The 20621-nt window shown below is 35.7% G+C and overlaps 2 protein-coding genes across 2 annotated transcripts; both read right to left on the bottom strand.

Moving 5' to 3' along the window:
- Positions 1 to 339: 339 nt before the first annotated feature.
- On the bottom strand, positions 340 to 2033 carry LOC145904834 (protein unc-93 homolog A-like). Its single transcript, XM_082992404.1, has 5 exons — positions 1785 to 2033; positions 1288 to 1455; positions 1114 to 1220; positions 459 to 679; positions 340 to 404 (listed from the first exon to the last, which is right to left on the bottom strand). Exons 1-5 carry the CDS (start codon positions 2031 to 2033, stop codon positions 340 to 342), a joined length of 810 nt encoding a protein of 269 aa, XP_082848530.1.
- Positions 2034 to 6227: 4194 nt separating this feature from the next.
- LOC145905886 (uncharacterized) lies at positions 6228 to 10302 on the bottom strand. Its single transcript, XM_082993207.1, has 13 exons — positions 10256 to 10302; positions 9695 to 9715; positions 9547 to 9632; positions 8072 to 9433; positions 7961 to 8002; positions 7836 to 7877; positions 7711 to 7752; positions 7464 to 7505; positions 7339 to 7380; positions 7214 to 7255; positions 7089 to 7130; positions 6827 to 7018; positions 6228 to 6721 (listed from the first exon to the last, which is right to left on the bottom strand). Exons 1-13 carry the CDS (start codon positions 10288 to 10290, stop codon positions 6654 to 6656), a joined length of 2058 nt encoding a protein of 685 aa, XP_082849333.1. The 5' UTR covers positions 10291 to 10302; the 3' UTR covers positions 6228 to 6653.
- Positions 10303 to 20621: the final 10319 nt, after the last annotated feature.

Raw genomic sequence — 20621 nt, 5'->3', positions numbered from 1 at the left:
AATGTACAAGCATTTTGTAATGCAAAAGGACAATATGTGTTAAACGCTGTTACGTTTGCATTGGTTACTCTTGGTTTAGTGTTGTTTCAATATTGGTTCATTTGGAAATTAAACAAACTTAAAAATTAAATGTGTCATTAGTGAATTCGAGTACCCGAGTGTGGCAGGACCCGCCAAAGTATTAATATCGCTTGTTGTAAAACTGTTTATTGAGAAACAGACCAGCAAAATTCTTTAACACTCTGGTTGAAAATTTATGTTCCTTTTAAGAAACTTTTATCAGATAATTATGAATGAAAATCAAAATTTGCAGAAAAGTCTAATCCTACAAATGGGCGGCTATTGGAGGCCTGACGAAGATGTTTTAACACGATTTTCTTTTCTGTGCAAACCTTCAGCAACACCTGCAAAGGTTTAAACTTTTAAATTTTATAGTTACTACATTGCAAATGACCTACTGTAGGTTGCCATGCTGAATACAAGCAGACCAAGTTGAAAGTAGATCTTGTATCTTACACAAACAGCCGAGCTCCAACCAAACTGAAAGGCATACCCGGCCAGATACCATATGGACCAAACCACCATAGCTTTCTCTTGGTTGTTGGGAAAGAAGGCAGCATGAGCATCTGTATTAAACAAAGCTTTGAGGATAATTATTTTGCGTTTTGTAATTTTGCTTCTGCAAAATATAATGTTGAAATTAAACAAACTATCATATTATATTTTGTGGCTGGCAAAAAAATCAGGATAATCAATAATACTTAGGCCTGCAATAACAACAAAATTCATTTTTTGTGGAAGCATTGCACAGTATAGGTGGTCTGAATTAAAGAAAAAGTGACCAATTGATGTAATCTATGTGATATGTAAACTGTTGTATTACTGCACAAAATTTACCAAAGAATGTCGTCCAGCAGTCTTACCACACTATTAAATTGACTTTTAACATATTCTACTTGAATCCAACATTGCATCACAGCAGTACCTGTACTTATTGGAATACGTATTCCGTTTCCAATGCCTGTTAATCCAAACAAGCAGTAAACAAACCACGTTGTAGATTCGGTCGGGATCCAAAACAAGCAAATAAATGAAATGCCAACATCAACTAACGTAGATATCAGCAAACATATTTGTTCTTCGATTTTGGAGGAATATCTTCCCACAAACACCGTTATCAAAGCACCCACAATATTAAAACTGATCATGCACAATCCAACCTCAAAAAATATGGTTGTTGTAATCATTTGTAACTCACAATTCATGCTGTTAAAAACGTGCACATACCTGATGGACACCAATGATACATGAGGCAAACGCTCTGGGCAATTCAACATAAATAAAGCCTTGCATTAAACCGGTACAAAATGTTACAGGAATGATAAGGAGTTGCTTCGTCCGCAACATCTGATTAAACGTTTCTCGCACAGACGCCACGGCTAATCTTAGATAATCCTGGTTAAAAGAAAAAGATATGAACTTTAAAAAAATTGGCTCAACCTATGTCTGAAAAAATATCGTTAGTCTACTATACGATCTGCTACGTTGTCATCAATTGCTATGCGTAATTATGTTGGTCAACCAATTTAAATCATTGTAATAAGATGAGCAACCAACAGTGATAAAATCAAGAATTTAACAAGATACTGGTGTGATCGTCTGTTACTCTTTTGGAGCCCTAGGAATATTACATTGATTTGTAAAGGCAGATCCGTCGCCGATCCTTGCAGTCACATTTCTGACGTTTTTTCTATTAATTTAACAAGATGAGGGAATATACTTACTTCACTTTTGGTTTGTTTCTTGAACCTCAGTGGCTGAGTGTTAAAACTCTCAGCAATTGGAATCGACCGTAAGACATGGGGCTGAACAGGAATAGGTTTACTTCTTTGGTTCAACGAAACGTTCGAAGAAAGGACGATTTCAACACTCGGTAACACCTCGTGGTCGACATCGCTCACTGCCTTGCCCAGCTCTTCAAGACATGACTTTTCGACAAAAAATACTTGAACAATCAGAGCTATCAATACCATAGCTCCAGACGCGCCCAACATGATATACACCGTGGTTTGTGATGGGACGTATCGCACCAGATTGCGCTGGGTGACGTTCGGGTCCTGACAGTCGTTTGGGCCACAAAAAGAGAAGTTTTGAAGGAATGTGGGACCGCCGTATGAAGTATTGTTTGAATCTGATATATCGTTCGATCGTCCGGCGTAGAAAATGCAGTAAATGGTAAGGTAACTTAAAACCTGCAAAATGCACAATAAAGTGTTTCAACATGTCAGTTCTAGGCAATAAAGCCAATAATGTTTTTAGTGACCTGCAGACAGGGTCAATGTGATCTAATGGGTCGGAACAGTGGCTTACCAAAAACGGTGTTAGAACATTAGTTGAAAAACAAAAAAATGATTTAGGAAAAAAGAATTTCTGGTGTAAATCAATCAATTGTACCATTCAGTATTATGCAATAACTAGTCCTATAATCATTCGGGTGTTAATAAGAAAACCTACACCAAGTAAAAGAAGCATTATAACATATCCAAACCGTACCGCGAATGCACGCACGCTGAAGAAAAAGTAACCCAGAAATCGTCCGTTGTAATAATCAAGTGACTTCTGCGTAAGCCTGGAGAACTTGCGTCCTATAGCACGGTCCGACACAAAAAAAAAATTTGAAAACGAAATTTTCGTTTTGAAATTTTGTTTTCAAATTTCCAATTTTTCGCATGGTGTCGCAAGAGGACTATGTAGATATGCGGTACAATTTGCCTTGATTTGGCGATTGATTCTTAGTTCTTAAACGATCTTATCATAGAAATACTGGATTACATCAACTGGCATTACAATCAAACCCAAATTGCGTGATTTAGCTGTAGGTGTAGCAAATGTTCGTCGGACACTTCGATTTAGGAAATATAAATTCTTGTTAATTGTCGCAATGGTGGACTAAATTAATTGATTTGCAATTTAGCAGACAAATACCACAGTCATGTAGCAGACAATGCCGAAAAACTTCTCTTTATTTTGACGTATAGCGCGTAATAACCTTGTCTTTTACAGGTGATCGCATGTTAGTATTTACTTTTACATACAAGCGAATTGAAATTTAGCAGATATATACTGCAGCCACGTCAAGACGATCATTGAAAAACGTAATACGCTACATGTTTTATGTTTTTCTTGCCACACCAAAAAGCATTCATTAATTTGTTTTAGGAAGTAGCGGGGAATGAGAAAACGCTTGGTAGATGTTCGGTGTTGATTTTATGAAAACTTTTATAATGCACTATCAAAATGCCAAACAATCCTAGGTGAAAACTTTGGCGGAAACACGACGAACTACAATTTCTTTTGTAAACATCAAACGAAATCATAGTTTCCCTTTTGTAAACCAAATGTCAAGTTTGCAAACAAAATTTCCCTTTTGAGAACAAAATTTTGAGTTTGTAAATAAAATTTCACTTCTGTAAACAAAATTTTCTATTGCGAAAAAAATTAAAAAAAAAATTTCATATCGGAATAGTGTTGTTCAACTGATGGATAGACCCGTAAGAGCACTTTCATGAATGTTGCAGGTTTACTACTTCAGTGGATACAAGCTATATCAAATTCGAATCAACTGTTTTAAAGATAATCATCGAGTATCTTACACATTTTTGTATGCATAGTGCTGAAATTCGCTGGGCTGTTTCATGTTCGTATCCACTATGAATTCTGCAAAGATGAATGCTGTATCTATCGTACTTTTAGAGTTGATAAGGGTCAAGGTGTTGAAAACGCGTCAAACCACCGTCATAGAATTTGCGCCCGTTTTAAGGCAAATCATCGAATATCCTACACATTTTTCGATGTACAGTGCTGAAATTCGCTGTAATGTTTAATGTTGGCATCCTCTAAGACTACTGCAAAGATTAATGTTGTGGCTTAAGTAGTTTTGGAGTTAATAAGGGTCAAGCTACTTGAAATTCTGATTAGCGCCTGTTTCAACGATAATCATTCAATATCTAACACATTTTTGTATGCATAGTGCTAAAATTCGCTGGGCTGTTTCATGTTGATATCCACTATAAGTACTGCAAACATGAATGCTGTAGCTATCGTACTTTTAGAGTTGATAAGGGTCAAGATGTTTAAAACGCGTCAAACCACCGTCATAAAATTTGCGCCCGTTTTAAGGCAAATCATCGAATATTCTACACATTTTTCGATGTACAGTGCTGAAATTCGCTGTACTGTTTAATGTTGGCATCCTCTAATACTACTGCAAAGATTAATGTTGTGGCTTGAGTAGTTTTGGAGTTAATAAGGGTCAAGCTACTTGAAATTCTGATTAGCGCCTGTTTCAACGATAATCATTCAATATCTAACACATTGTTGTATGCATAGGACTGAAGTTCGCTGTGCTGTTTCATGTTGGTATCCACTATAAGTACTGCAAAGATTAATGTTGTGGCTTATGTAGTTTTGGAGTTAATAAGGGTCAAGCTACTTGAAATTCTGATTAGCGGCCTGTTTCAACGATAATCATTCAATATCTAACACATTGTTGTATGCATAGGACTGAAATTCGTAGTATTTGAGTTGATAATAAGGATCAAGCTGTTTAAAACGTCTATTCGTTTTCCAATTTAAAGTCAATGTAATTAAAAGCAAACGGTTTCCACAGTCCGATATCAAATGGACAGTAGTATCACGTTGCAAAATTTTATTAAAATTGAAGTTGAAACAAGCAAATAAACGGCTTGACGCGATTCAAAAAAGTTTGACCCATATTACATTTTAAAGTACGGAAGTTATAATAGTGATTTTTAAACTACACATGCAAGATACCAATAGCAAACAGCCCTGTGATTCTCAGCCTCATAAACAAAATAGTTTGTGAGTTATTGAATGATTTGCTCCAAAACGTGCGCCGTTCTAGGCGAATGACGCGTCTTAAAAAAGGTTGACCCTTATTTAATTTAAAAGTGCAAAAGCTACACTAGTCATTTTTGACCTACAGGTACAAGATACCAATAAGAAAAAGCCCAGCGATTCTCAGACTCATAAACAAAATAGTTTGTGATTTATTGAATGATTTGCTCCAAAACGTGCGCCGTTCTAGGTGATTGACACGTCTCAAAAAAGGTTGACCCTTATTCAATTCAAAACAAGTAGCAAGACTTTTCGAACCTAAGTATTCTCCATGGCGGTAACCTCGTTGGCCAGTGAACCAATCGGAAACGACATAAGTTTGCTGAGCAACACACATCACAACTGTCAAAAATCCCCAAAATTATGTAAATACATCAGAACTATTAAGCGTAAAGACTTTATTTGATGGAAAGTGAATAAAGAAAATTAATGTACAGCATAACACTCAGTACTAGCAAAATTATGAAAGCATTTGAAGGACTTTCTATAAAAGTGAACAAAGTCATTTACAGCAAACACTTGGTACCAGCAGAAATATTAAAGCATTTGAAGGCAATTTTTCTATAAGTGAACAAAGTCATTTACAGCGTACACTTGGTACCAGCAGAAACATTAAAGCATTTGAAGGCAATTTTAAGTGAACAAAGTCATTTACAGCAAACACTTGGTACCAGCAGAAAGATTAAAGCATTTGAAGGCAATTTTAAGTGAACAAAGTCATTTACAGCAAACACTTGGTACCAGCAGAAATATTAAAGCATTTGAAGGCAATTTTAAGTGAACAAAGTCATTTACAGCGTACACTTGGTATCAGCAGAAACATTAAAGCATTTGAAGGCAATTTTAAGTGAACAAAGTCATTTACAGCAAACACTTGGTACCAGCAGAAAGATTAAAGCATTTGAAGGCAATTTTAAGTGAACAAAGTCATTTACAGCAAACACTTGGTACCAGCAGAAATATTAAAGCATTTGAAGGCAATTTTAAGTGAACAAAGTCATTTACAGCAAACACTTGGTATCAGCAGAAATATTAAAGCATTTGAAGGCAATTTTAAGTGAACAAAGTCATTTACAGCAAACACTTGGTACCAGCAGAAATATTAAAGCATTTGAAGGCAATTTTAAGTGAACAAAGTCATTTACAGCAAACACTTGGTACCAGCAGAAATATTAAAGCATTTGAAGGCAATTTTAAGTGTACAAAGTCATTTACAGCAAACACTTGGTACCAGCAGAAATATTAAAGCATTTGAAGGCAATTTTAAGTGAACAAAGTCATTTACAGCAAACACTTGGTACCAGCAGAAATATTAAAGCATTTGAAGGCAATTTTAAGTGAACAAAGTCATTTACAGCAAACACTTGGTACCAGCAGAAATATTAAAGCATTTGAAGGCAATTTTAAGTAAACTAAGTCATTTACAGCAAACACTTGGTACCAGCAGAAATATTAAAGTATTTGAAGGCAATTTTAAGTAAACTAAGTCATTTACAGCAAACACTTGGTACCAGTAGAAATATTAAAGCATTTGAAGGCAATTTTTCTATAAGTGAACAAAGTCATTCACAGCGTACACTTGGTACCAGCAGAAATATTAAAGCATTTGAAGGCAATTTTAAGTAAACTAAGTCATTTACAGCATAACACTTGACAGAAATAATCAGACCATTCACACTCAAAAACGTTAATGTAAACTAACAACATTAATCAAAGGCTGAAATTGCATTTCATTGTTAGCTTTTTGGTTTTGATGGGGACATATTTGAGGCCTCTGAATCAGAATGTGTGCAGCTTGACCGACCTGTTCACAGAAAAAAAGCTTAAATTATGTACTGTTTCCCAGCATTCAAAAACAACTCATGATTCTATTATGCTTAACAAAATTAGAACTGATAATTCATTTTACCTTCATCTTTGGCAATTCTCCCTGCCTTGTAAAACAGTTTGTTTCCAGGCCAGCGAGCGAAGCACAAATCTTTCACCTTTATTTCTTCAAAGTGTTTTATTTTCTTTCGGCCTTCCGTTTTCAAATCTGTAATCCGGTAGATGTCAAGGCATTCACCATCATCCAAGAACACTACTCGAATAAACTTGACCTCTACAAAACAAAAAGCCAGACAAAGATAAACACTTTAACAATATTTTAGTAATTTGTTCGTATTCATTACCTTGCAAATCATCTTGTTGTTGTGATGGTGCTGGTTGAACATCTGTCAAAAACAATCAAAAGGTTAACCACATTTTATTTTGTCTTTAAACATTTAACTATACAGAGGCAATCAATAGTGCAAACCTTGCAAATCATCTTGTTGTTGTGATGGTGCTGGTTGAACATCTGTCAAAAACAATTGAAAGGTTAACCACATTTTATTTTGTCTTTAAACATTTAACTATACAGAGGCAATCAATAGTGCAAACCTTGCAAATCATCTTGTTGTTGTGATGGTGCTGGTTGAACATCTATCAAAAACAATCAAAAGGTTAACCACATTTTATTTTGTCTTTAAACATTTAACTATACAGAGGCAATCAATAGTGCAAACCTTGCAAATCATCTTGTTGTTGTGATGGTGCTGGTTGAACATCTGTCAAAAACAATTGAAAGGTTAACCACATTTTATTTTGTCTTTAAACACTTAACTATGCAGAGGCAATCAATAGTGCAAACCTTGCAAATCATCTTGTTGTGATGGTGCTGGTTGAACATCTGTCAAAAACAATTGAAAGGTTAACCATATTTTATTTTGTCTTTAAACATTTAACTATACAGAGGCAATCAATAGTGCAAACCTTGCAAATCATCTTGTTGTTGTGATGGTGCTGGTTGAACATCTGTCAAAAACAATTGAAAGGTTAACCACATTTTATTTTGTCTTTAAACATTTAACTATACAGAGGCAATCAATAGTGCAAACCTTGCAAATCATCTTGTTGTTGTGATGGTGCTGGTTGAACATCTGTCAAAAACAATTGAAAGGTTAACCATATTTTATTTTGTCTTTAAACATTTAACTATACAGAGGCAATCAATAGTGCAAACCTTGCAAATCATCTTGTTGTTGTGATGGTGCTGGTTGAACATCTGTCAAAAACAAATAAAAAGTTAACCATTCACTGAAGAAATATATTTAATATAATACAAATCACACACAACACTTACCAGATGTAGAGGCACGAGCCTCCAACAACAGTCGAGCCTTTTCAACCCTTCTGTGTGGGTGTTGTACATTATATACTTGGTCAGCAACAGCAAGTGAATGACCAGAGGCTTTTGCCACAGCAATTTGAACCTCTTTTGGCTCATCTGCCATCCATGTGTGTATGAGTTTTCGTACTTCAGTCGCCGTTAAAGATGTGTTTTCAAACACAAAAGGAATAACCTTTTTAAAAATTTTTGAAAATTCTGCATTTGTCATTTTAAATGAGCCTGTTGCTGCTAAGTTTCTTGCTGACGTTGTTGGAAAAACTGGTGACTGCCCTGTAGGTTTTATCTTGTGATACATCCAAGCCAATTTACTGGTGGTTTCAATGTCTTGTAATTCAAGTGCATTTAAAACAATGCACGCCGGTTGCTTGTCCTTCTGGTCCACCACCAGAATTGAGTAATTGCCCTCGTCAGTTTTTTCATAGTCCTGGAGCTCTCTAATGAGGAGACCAATCATTACAGATGGTCTACAGCCTAGTCTGCATATCACCCTGCAGAAAATATCCCCATACAATAGTTGCAGGTTTTCGTTTCCAACTTGGGATTCAGACATGGCTCTAATTCTTGCAACTCTCTTGAATTCTTCGCTTTTTTCGTACTGTAGTATGGCATTATATGCATTTGATTTTATGTTGGACAACTTCTTTCTGGATTTTTCTTTAGTGTAAAATTCTCTTCTCTTTTTCTCTTTGTTTATGCGTGCATGCAGGTCCATTGTTTCCGAATGCACTAAATTTAAACATTTCTCGGAAATCAAATCAAACTGATTGTTTTTGTAAAATCTAAGGAAATTCAGTAATGTAGACAAATATGCAACTTTCGATGAAACTTGACCTTCACCTTTCAAATGTTGCTCTAAATTTTCAAAAATCTTTTGGGGGTTTTTAAATACTTCAATAGTTGGTATTAAAGTTCTTATTTGGTTGGCATTTGAGTGGGCCACTGCCTTGTCAACTCTTTTGCGTTTCCCTACTCCAAACTTTGATAAGTGCTCCTCATATTTAGTTATTACAGATTGCAAAGAACCAATCTGGGTCTTTGCAACAAGAGTTTGAAATTGCTTGGATTTGGTGTCGATTGTTTTATGTAAATTTTCATAATGCTTAGATAAATTCTTTACTGCCCTTCCGCAAATGGGACAGAAGTGTCCCTCAAAATTTTGATACTTTCCAATTCTGTTTTTCTTCGCCCTACTGGCATACAGGAATTCTGACTTGTCCATGTCTGGATGGTATGTTTTGTAGTGGTATGTGACATTTTTATACAGCTTATCACATGCATGGCATTCCCTCAAACCACTTGATGATTCTACAAAGTATATTAAACGTTACTGAAGGCATATCCAAAAATTTTACACGTATTTTACTTTAGTTTTTAATTGACTAACCTAGAATAAAATTTATGTAACTTATAAAGCATACTTTTTATGTTGCTTTCTGGGTTGAACATTTTTTTTGAGTGTTTGCGGTCTTTTCTCCTTTTATGGTGATATCGCTCAATTTTTTTTCTGCAAATTAGTGAAGTGGTAAAATCTTTGTTACATAACACAAGACATTAGCAAACTCTAACCTTTGGTCTTTTTTTGCTTTCCTGAAAAAAACAAAAACAACAGTATAAAATCTTGTAAACCTATTGATTCATTCAGACACTAATTATTCGCTGTTTCTCTGGGCGCTGCATACAAGTGTTAATTTAATGATGTTCCGGGTCATAGAATGTTCAAAAAAATGGTGAAGAATAAGCACAGAACATGTACATTACATTATTGTTGAGTTTTTTAAACACCTATAAGTGTATCGCAACGAAATGTGTTTGACCGCGGTCACCAATCAACTGCATCGTAAATGCTACGACTTACATAAATAACTCGCATTCGTAATAGCTAATTGTTACGTCATGTGTGAAACACAATTATAGAAAAAAGATTTTTCGCACAAAAGACTGTGATCTTCATAGTATTAAAAATTTTTCATGCGGTCCACACGCTATTGTTGATAAAATTTTTTAAATAAATTCGGTTAACCGAAGCTTCGATACATCACTACCAAAACTTAACATCAACTTAAAACACACAAAAGTTAAAATTAAAGAACAAGCATTTTTTCAAAAAAAAAAGTTAATTAAGCTTACTTGGCAAACAACTTTCTCCTTCTGAAATTGTCCATTTCGCCCTCCGCTGAACCACGTAACTTTGACAAAGAAAAACTGTGCCGAACAAAGACTTTGAAATCAATGTAGCCGAAAATAATTTGACATAAAACCTTCTTTCATTAGAGTGAATAACTATTGGTTACAGAATAAAGCGTCAATTTAAAAAAAAAAAAATAAAATAAACTGTTAAAAGATTTTTCATTCAAATATCATCAGGGCTCAATCTACCCAGAAATAATAACAATTGCACTACTGCCGCGGCGCTGAATTATTCTTTTTCTGGTACGGCTTATTTGCTTGACTAACACTGATCTTTGGTGCGGTTTCGAAATGCGCTTCAGCTTTCGTTCTTATGCGTTTTATACAAAAAATTTTCATTTTTTTTTAAACAGCTAACAGCTTTAAATAACTAACACCAACACTGTTACGACGCACTAGTTAAATTCCAACACAGTGGGGCAACGCAAAAACAACTTGCAATGTAGGTCGAGTCGCAGCTGGGCATCTAAGCCCAGGGACAACCAGACGCCTAATAAACTGCATAAACGATCGAAACCTGCACGGTTGAAGGGACGCCTGTTTACTTGTAATGAAAACAATCACAACTTTGCTTTACTTCAAAGTAAACATTAAATTTACGCAGATTTATCGTCGGCTGAGAAAATTGCAAACGTTATTCGAAAAGAAATTATAATTCGAAACCAAAATTTGCGTTTCCAACGCCCTGGTTGTTGGGAAACATGATTACTTGTAAATAACTGATGTTCGTGCGATCCATTTTGGAATTGTTTCGAAACACGCCTTAGTGTTCGTTGTTCTGTTAAATATTATAAAAACAATTACAATTTTACTTTACTTCAAAGTAAATATTCAATTTACGCATAATTAGCGTAAACTTGACATTAAAATAAACTGCTTTTCACACAAATAACAACTTTAAACTTTCGAATAGCAACATGCAGTTCGTGGATTGTTATTATTGTAAATCTATGACGTAATTATGTAACAATTTTATTGATAAACATAAGTGGTGTGATATTTTAGTAATTTATTGGCGGAACCCAAACCAACTTGCATTTCGTTGTTAAATCAAAACTAAATTTGGTTTGCATGCATTTTTCAAACGGGAATTCAAATGAGATCTACGTGCGGAACATTTTGGAACTGTTCGAAACAGGCTTTTATTGTTTTTTTTCTTTTGTTCACAAAACATGTTCAATATTGCATGACGTTTTTGTAAATTGAAATAGTGGCTAACAGCCTTGTAAAACCATCACCAACACTGTTACGACGCACTAGTTAATTTCCAACACAGTGGGGCAACGCAAAAATAACTTGCAATGTAGGTCGAGTCGCAGCTGGGCATTTAAAACTTAAGAGAAAAAAGCCCAGGGACAACCAGACGCCTAATAAACTGCATAAACGATCGAAACCTGCACGCAGGGTTGCCAGGGTGGCGGTATTCCCGCCCAATTGGGCTGGTTTTCAACATCGAGTTGCGGGTTATTTTTACGAGTTGCGGGTTGCGGTTTATTGGGCGGGTTCGCCAATGACATTTTCAACCCCTATAATCACGCATTCTGGCACTAATGTCTCATACCAAGAGTAAACCAATGCGTTCATTTCCCGACAAACGAAACAATCGTACGGCGCAGAGAGTAATAATGCGTTCAGAGAAACACGCAGTGGGTGGGTGCGACAGAAACTTGAACCATGCAACTGGAGTCGTTTTTGCAAAGCAGCAATGGTGCTGAGAAAATTTTATTTTTGCAAACAAATTTAAAAAATATAGTAACCAATGAACTAAGGATTGCTTGAGAAAACAATGCAGTCAAGAGGTCTTTCGTAGTGGGTAAATTTTTTTGCCATAATGCTTACAGCTTCCACGTTTGATCGCTTTACACACGCGTATGACGAAACTACGGAATACAGATGTACGAGATTTTGTAGTTGTAAAAATACATGTTTTAATTGATTGCGTTTTTTAAAGTTGTTAGTTTTAGTTATATTATGACCCAAATTCATTAAATATTGCAATGTTTTTGCTATGTATTAATGCTCCTTGCAATTAAAGAAAACGTAATAGGTAGCGCCATGGTCAGAACCAAATGTGAAAAAACGTAACCGCGGTAGGTTAAAGCTACTGAGTGCGACAATTCACTAACAGTTGTCGATTTCAATCTAAGTCAGAGTAAAATTGGGCTGGTTTTGGGCTTGTTTCAGAAATTTCTTGTTTGGACGGTTTTTGGGCTAGTTTTGGCAAGGCGTTGGGCGGTTTTAGAAAATTTTACCTGGCAACACTGCCTGCACGGTTGAAGGGACGCCCGATTACTTGTAATGAAAACAATCACCACTTTGCTTTACTTCAAAGTAAACATTAAATTTACGCAGATTTATCGTCGGCTGAGAAAATTGCAAACGTTATTCGAAAAGAAATTATAATTCGAAACCAAAATTTGCGTTTCCAACGCCCTGATTGTTGGGAAACATGATTACTTGTAAATAACTGATGTTCGTGCGATCCATTTTGGAATTGTTTCGAAACACGCCTTAGTGTTCGTTGTTCTGTTAAATATTATAAAAACAATTACAATTTTACTTTACTTCAAAGTAAATATTCAATTTACGCATAATTAGCGTAAACTTGACATTAAAATAAACTGCTTTTCACACAAATAACAACTTTAAACTTTCGAATAGCAACATGCAGTTCGTGGATTGTTATTATTGTAAATCTATGACGTAATTATGTAACAATTTTATTGATAAACATAAGTGGTGTGATATTTTAGTAATTTATTGGCGGAACCCAAACCAACTTGCATTTCGTTGTTAAATCAAAACTAAATTTGGTTTGCATGCATTTTTCAAACGGGAATTCAAATGAGATCTACGTGCGGAACATTTTGGAACTGTTCGAAACAGGCTTTTATTGTTTTTTTTCTTTTGTTCACAAAACATGTTCAATATTGCATGACGTTTTTGTAAATTGAAATAGTGGCTAACAGCCTTGTAAAACCATCACCAACACTGTTACGACGCACTAGTTAATTTCCAACACAGTGGGGCAACGCAAAAATAACTTGCAATGTAGGTCGAGTCGCAGCTGGGCATCTAAAACTTAAGAGAAAAAAGCCCAGGGACAACCAGACGCCTAATAAACTGCATAAACGATCGAAACCTGCACGCAGGGTTGCCAGGGTGGCGGTATTCCCGCCCAATTGGGCTGGTTTTCAACATCGAGTTGCGGGTTATTTTTACGAGTTGCGGGTTGCGGTTTATTGGGCGGGTTCGCCAATGACATTTTCAACCCCTATAATCACGCATTCTGGCACTAATGTCTCATACCAAGAGTAAACCAATGCGTTCATTTCCCGACAAACGAAACAATCGTACGGCGCAGAGAGTAATAATGCGTTCAGAGAAACACGCAGTGGGTGGGTGCGACAGAAACTTGAACCATGCAACTGGAGTCGTTTTTGCAAAGCAGCAATGGTGCTGAGAAAATTTTATTTTTGCAAACAAATTTAAAAAATATAGTAACCAATGAACTAAGGATTGCTTGAGAAAACAATGCAGTCAAGAGGTCTTTCGTAGTGGGTAAATTTTTTTGCCATAATGCTTACAGCTTCCACGTTTGATCGCTTTACACACGCGTATGACGAAACTACGGAATACAGATGTACGAGATTTTGTAGTTGTAAAAATACATGTTTTAATTGATTGCGTTTTTTAAAGTTGTTAGTTTTAGTTATATTATGACCCAAATTCATCAAATATTGCAATGTTTTTGCTATGTATTAATGCTCCTTGCAATTAAAGAAAACGTAATAGGTAGCGCCATGGTCAGAACCAAATGTGAAAAAACGTAACCGCGGTAGGTTAAAGCTACTGAGTGCGACAATTCACTAACAGTTGTCGATTTCAAGCTAAGTCAGAGTAAAATTGGGCTGGTTTTGGGCTTGTTTCAGAAATGTCTTGTTTGGACGGTTTTTGGGCTAGTTTTGGCAAGGCGTTGGGCGGTTTTAGAAAATTTTACCTGGCAACACTGCCTGCACGGTTGAAGGGACGCCCGATTACTTGTAATGAAAACAATCACCACTTTGCTTTACTTCAAAGTAAACATTAAATTTACGCAGATTTATCGTCGGCTGAGAAAATTGCAAACGTTATTCGAAAAGAAATTATAATTCGAAACCAAAATTTGCGTTTCCAACGCCCTGGTTGTTGGGAAACATGATTACTTGTAAATAACTGATGTTCGTGCGATCCATTTTGGAATTGTTTCGAAACACGCCTTAGTGTTCGTTGTTCTGTTAAATATTATAAAAACAATTACAATTTTACTTTACTTCAAAGTAAATATTCAATTTACGCATAATTAGCGTAAACTTGACATTAAAATAAACTGCTTTTCACACAAATAACAACTTTAAACTTTCGAATAGCAACATGCAGTTCGTGGATTGTTATTATTGTAAATCTATGACGTAATTATGTAACAATTTTATTGATAAACATAAGTGGTGTGATATTTTAGTAATTTATTGGCGGAACCCAAACCAACTTGCATTTCGTTGTTAAATCAAAACTAAATTTGGTTTGCATGCATTTTTCAAACGGGAATTCAAATGAGATCTACGTGCGGAACATTTTGGAACTGTTCGAAACAGGCTTTTATTGTTTTTTTTCTTTTGTTCACAAAACATGTTCAATATTGCATGACGTTTTTGTAAATTGAAATAGTGGCTAACAGCCTTGTAAAACCATCACCAACACTGTTACGACGCACTAGTTAATTTCCCACACAGTGGGGCAACGCAAAAATAACTTGCAATGTAGGTCGAGTCGCAGCTGGGCATTTAAAACTTAAGAGAAAAAAGCCCAGGGACAACCAGACGCCTAATAAACTGCATAAACGATCGAAACCTGCACGCAGGGTTGCCAGGGTGGCGGTATTCCCGCCCAATTGGGCTGGTTTTCAACATCGAGTTGCGGGTTATTTTTACGAGTTGCGGGTTGCGGTTTATTGGGCGGGTTCGCCAATGACATTTTCAACCCCTATAATCACGCATTCTGGCACTAATGTCTCATACCAAGAGTAAACCAATGCGTTCATTTCCCGACAAACGAAACAATCGTACGGCGCAGAGAGTAATAATGCGTTCAGAGAAACACGCAGTGGGTGGGTGCGACAGAAACTTGAACCATGCAACTGGAGTCGTTTTTGCAAAGCAGCAATGGTGCTGAGAAAATTTTATTTTTGCAAACAAATTTAAAAAATATAGTAACCAATGAACTAAGGATTGCTTGAGAAAACAATGCAGTCAAGAGGTCTTTCGTAGTGGGTAAATTTTTTTGCCATAATGCTTACAGCTTCCACGTTTGATCGCTTTACACACGCGTATGACGAAACTACGGAATACAGATGTACGAGATTTTGTAGTTGTAAAAATACATGTTTTAATTGATTGCGTTTTTTAAAGTTGTTAGTTTTAGTTATATTATGACCCAAATTCATCAAATATTGCAATGTTTTTGCTATGTATTAATGCTCCTTGCAATTAAAGAAAACGTAATAGGTAGCGCCATGGTCAGAACCAAATGTGAAAAAACGTAACCGCGGTAGGTTAAAGCTACTGAGTGCGACAATTCACTAACAGTTGTCGATTTCAAGCTAAGTCAGAGTAAAATTGGGCTGGTTTTGGGCTTGTTTCAGAAATGTCTTGTTTGGACGGTTTTTGGGCTAGTTTTGGCAAGGCGTTGGGCGGTTTTAGAAAATTTTACCTGGCAACACTGCCTGCACGGTTGAAGGGACGCCCGATTACTTGTAATGAAAACAATCACCACTTTGCTTTACTTCAAAGTAAACATTAAATTTACGCAGATTTATCGTCGGCTGAGAAAATTGCAAACGTTATTCGAAAAGAAATTATAATTCGAAACCAAAATTTGCGTTTCCAACGCCCTGGTTGTTGGGAAACATGATTACTTGTAAATAACTGATGTTCGTGCGATCCATTTTGGAATTGTTTCGAAACACGCCTTAGTGTTCGTTGTTCTGTTAAATATTATAAAAACAATTACAATTTTACTTTACTTCAAAGTAAATATTCAATTTACGCATAATTAGCGTAAACTTGACATTAAAATAAACTGCTTTTCACACAAATAACACCTTTAAACTTTCGAATAGCAACATGCAGTTCGTGGATTGTTATTATTGTAAATCTATGACGTAATTATGTAACAATTTTATTGATAAACATAAGTGGTGTGATATTTTAGTAATTTATTGGCGGAACCCAAACCAACTTGCATTTCGTTGTTAAATCAAAACTAAATTTGGTTTGCATGCATTTTTCAAACGGGAATTCAAATGAGATCTACGTGCGGAACATTTTGGAACTGTTCGAAACAGGCTTTTATTGTTTTTTTTTTTTGTTCACAAAACATGTTCAATATTGCATGACGTTTTTGTAAATTGAAATAGTGGCTAACAGCCTTGTAAAACCATCACCAACACTGTTACGACGCACTAGTTAATTTCCAACACAGTGGGGCAACGCAAAAATAACTTGCAATGTAGGTCGAGTCGCAGCTGGGCATCTAATGAGAAAAAAGCCCAGGGACAACCAGACGCCTAATAAACTGCATAAACGATCGAAACCTGCACGGTTGAAGGGACGCCTGACTACTTGTAATGAAAACAATCACAACTTTGCTTATCAAAGTAAACATTAAATTTACGCAGATTTTACGTTGGCTGAGAAAATTGCAGACGTTTCTCGAAAAGAAATTATAATTCGAAGTTATAAACCATTTCGTTTTCAAACCTAACACGAAAACAAAATTTCCTTTTGCAAACGTTTTTCGAAACGAAATTTTGTTTTCGAAACCAAAAATTCGTTTCCAATTCCCCTTTGCGGCACACGGTCAGATTCGTATGTGAAACAAGATGTTTCACCATCTTTTGGCGTAAATAGTGCAGGATTCACTTTATCACGACGAACAATCACGATTTTCTTTACTTAGATGTAAAACCCGCGAAATTTCGCTTATTTAGTGCGTGGTGATAATGTTATCACTGAAATAAACAGTTTTCTACGTAAATAACATCATTACACATTACAGTCGCATAAAACAACTCGAGTATTTCGAAAATGTCACACAATTGTGTCGCAATTTCATTTAAGTCTAGTAATATTCAACTAATTTCTTAGGGGAACCCAAACCAACTTCTATTTCGTTTTCAAACCTAACACGAAAACGAAATTTCCTTTCGCAAACGTTATTCGAAACGAAATTTTGTTTTCGAAACCAAAATTTTGGTTTCAAATTCCCCTTTGCGGCACACGGTCAGATTCGTATGTGAAACAAGATCTTTCATCATCTTTTGGCGTAAATAGTGCAGGATTCACTTTATCACGATGAACAATCACGATTTTGCTTTACTTGGATGTAAAACCCGCGAAATTTCGCATATTTAGTGTGAGGTGAGAATGTTATCATTGAAATAAACTGTTTTCTACGTAAATAACATCATTACACTTTACAGTCGCGAAAAACAACTCGAGTATTTCGAAAATGTCACACAATTGTGACGCAATTTCATTGAGGGCTTGTAATATTTAACTAATTTCTTGGGGGAACCCAAACCAACTTCTGTTTCGTTTTCAAACCTAACACGAAAACGAAATTTCCTTTTGCAAAGGTTATTCGAAACGAAATTTTGTTTCAAAAACCAAAATTTCGTTTCCAATTCCCCTTTGCGGCACACGGTCAGATTCGTATGTGAAACAAGATCTTTCATCATCTTTTGGCGTAAATAGTGCAGGATTCACTTTATCACGATGAACAATCACGATTTTGCTTTACTTAGATGTAAAACCCGCGAAGTTTCGCATATTTAGTGTGTGGTGAGAATGTTATCACTGAAATAAACTGTTTTCTACGTAAATAACATCATTACACATTGCAGTCGCATAAAACAACTCGAGTATTTCGAAAATGTCACACAATTGTGTCGCAATTTCATTTAAGTCTAGTAATATTCAACTAATTTCTTAGGGGAACCCAAACCAACTTCTATTTCGTTTTCAAACCTAACACGAAAACGAAATTTCGTTTCGCAAACGTTATTCGAAACGAAATTTTGTTTTCGAAACCAAAATTTTCGTTTCCAATTCCCCTTTGCGGCACACGGTCAGATTCGTATGTGAAACAAGATCTTTCATCATCTTTTGGCGTAAATAGTGCAGGATTCACTTTATCACGACCAACAATCACGATTTTGCTTTACTTAGATGTAAAACCCGCGAAGTTTCGCATATTTAGTTTGTGGTGAGAATGTTATCATTGAAATAAACTGTTTTCTACGTAAATAACATCATTACACTTTACAGTCGCGTAAAACAACTCGAGTATTTCGAAAATGTCACACAATTGTGACGCAATTTCATTGTGGGCTTGTAATATTTAACTAATTTCTTCGGGGAACCCAAACCAACTTCTGTTTCGATTTCAAACCTAACACGAAAACGAAATTTCCTTTTGCAAAGGTTATTCGAAACGAACTTTTGTTTCAAAAACCAAAATTTCGTTTCCAATTCCCCTTTGCGGCACACGGTCAGATTCGTATGTGAAACAAGATCTTTCATCATCTTTTGGCGTAAATAGTGCAGGATTCACTTTATCACGATGATCAATCACGATTTTGCTTTACTTAGATGTAAAACCCGCGAAGTTTCGCTTATTTAGTGTGTGGTGAGAATGTTATCACTGAAATAAACTGTTTTCTACGTAAATAACATCATTACACATTGCAGTCGCATATAACAACTCGAGTATTTCGAAAATGTCACACAATTGTGTCGCAATTTCATTTAAGTCTCGTAATATTCAACTAATTTCTTAGGGGAACCCAAACCAACTTCTATTTCGTTTTCAAACCTAACACGAAAACGAAATTTCGTTTCGCAAACGTTATTCGAAACGAAATTTTGTTTTCGAAACCAAAATTTTCGTTTCCAATTCCCCTTTGCGGCACACGGTCAGATTCGTATGTGAAACAAGATCTTTCATCATCTTTTGGCGTAAATAGTGCAGGATTCACTTTATCACGACGAACAATCACAATTTTCTTTACTTAGATGTAAAACCCGCGAAATTTCGCTTATGTAGTGCGTGGTGATAATGTTATCACTGAAATAAACTGTTTTCTACGTAAATAACATCATTACACATTACAGTCGCATAAAACAACTCGAGTATTTCGAAAATGTCACACAATTGTGTCGCAATTTCATTGATGGCTTGTAATATTTAACTAATTTCTTCGGGGGAACCCAAACCAACTTCTGTTTCGTTTTTGAACCTAACACGAAAACGAAATTTCCTTTTGCAAAGGTTTTTCGAAACGAAATTTTGTTTTAAAAACCTAAATTTCGTTTCCAATTCCCCTTTGCGGCACACGGTCAGATTCGTATGTGAAACAAGATCTTTCATCATCTTTTGGCGTAAATAGTGCAGGATTCACTTTATCACGATGAACAATCACGATTTTGCTTTACTTAGATGTAAAACCCGCGAAGTTTCGCATATTTAGTGTGTGGTGAGAATGTTATCATTGAAATAAACTGTTTTCTACGTAAATAACATCATTACACTTTACAGTCGCGTAAAACAACTCGAGTATTTCGAAAATGTCACACAATTGTGTCGCAATTTCATTGATGGCTTGTAATATTTAACTAATTTCTTGGGGGAACCCAAACCAACTTCTGTTTCGTTTTCAAACCTAACACGAAAACGAAATTTCCTTTTGCAAAGGTTTTTCGAAACGAAATTTTGCTTTAAAAACCAAAATTTCGTTTCCAATTCCCCTTTGCGGCACACGGTCAGATTCGTATGTGAAACAAGATCTTTCATCATCTTTTGGCGTAAATAGTGCAGGATTCACTTTATCACGATGAACAATCACGATTTTGCTTTACTTAGATGTAAAACCCGCGAAGTTTCGCATATTTAGTTTGTGGTGAGAATGTTATCATTGAAATAAACTGTTTTCTACGTAAATAACATCATTACACTTTACAGTCGCGTAAAACAACTCGAGTATTTCGAAAATGTCACACAATTGTGACGCAATTTCATTGAGGGCTTGTAATATTTAACTAATTTCTTCGGGGAACCCAAACCAACTTCTGTTTCGATTTCAAACCTAACACGAAAACGAAATTTCCTTTTGCAAAGGTTTTTCGAAACGAAATTTTGTTTTTAAAACCAAAATTTCGTTTCCAATTCCCCTTTGCGGCACACGGTCAGATTCGTATGTGAAACAAGA

The sequence above is a fragment of the Ascidia mentula genome, chromosome 1 (assembly GCF_947561715.1).
Source record: "Ascidia mentula chromosome 1, kaAscMent1.1, whole genome shotgun sequence".
NCBI lineage: Eukaryota > Metazoa > Chordata > Ascidiacea > Phlebobranchia > Ascidiidae > Ascidia > Ascidia mentula.
Note: the sequence above shows the minus strand (reverse complement) of the source record. Positions and strands in the feature narration are given on the sequence as shown.

Coding starts and splice junctions, on each gene's coding strand:
- LOC145904834 (XM_082992404.1), bottom strand. CDS start 2,033: ATGGTATTGATAGCTCTGATTGTTCAAGTATTTTTTGTCGAAAAGTCA. Junction 1,456..1,784: donor AGAAACAAACCAAAAGTGAA/GTAAGTATATTC, acceptor TCTTTTAACCAG/GATTATCTAAGATTAGCCGT. Junction 680..1,113: donor ATATGTTTGCTGATATCTAC/GTTAGTTGATGT, acceptor TATATTTTGCAG/AAGCAAAATTACAAAACGCA.
- LOC145905886 (XM_082993207.1), bottom strand. CDS start 10,290: ATGGACAATTTCAGAAGGAGAAAGTTGTTTGCCAA. Junction 8,003..8,071: donor CTCTACATCTGGTAAGTGTT/GTGTGTGATTTG, acceptor TGTTTTTGACAG/ATGTTCAACCAGCACCATCA. Junction 7,131..7,213: donor ACAACAAGATGATTTGCAAG/GTTTGCACTATT, acceptor TGTTTTTGACAG/ATGTTCAACCAGCACCATCA.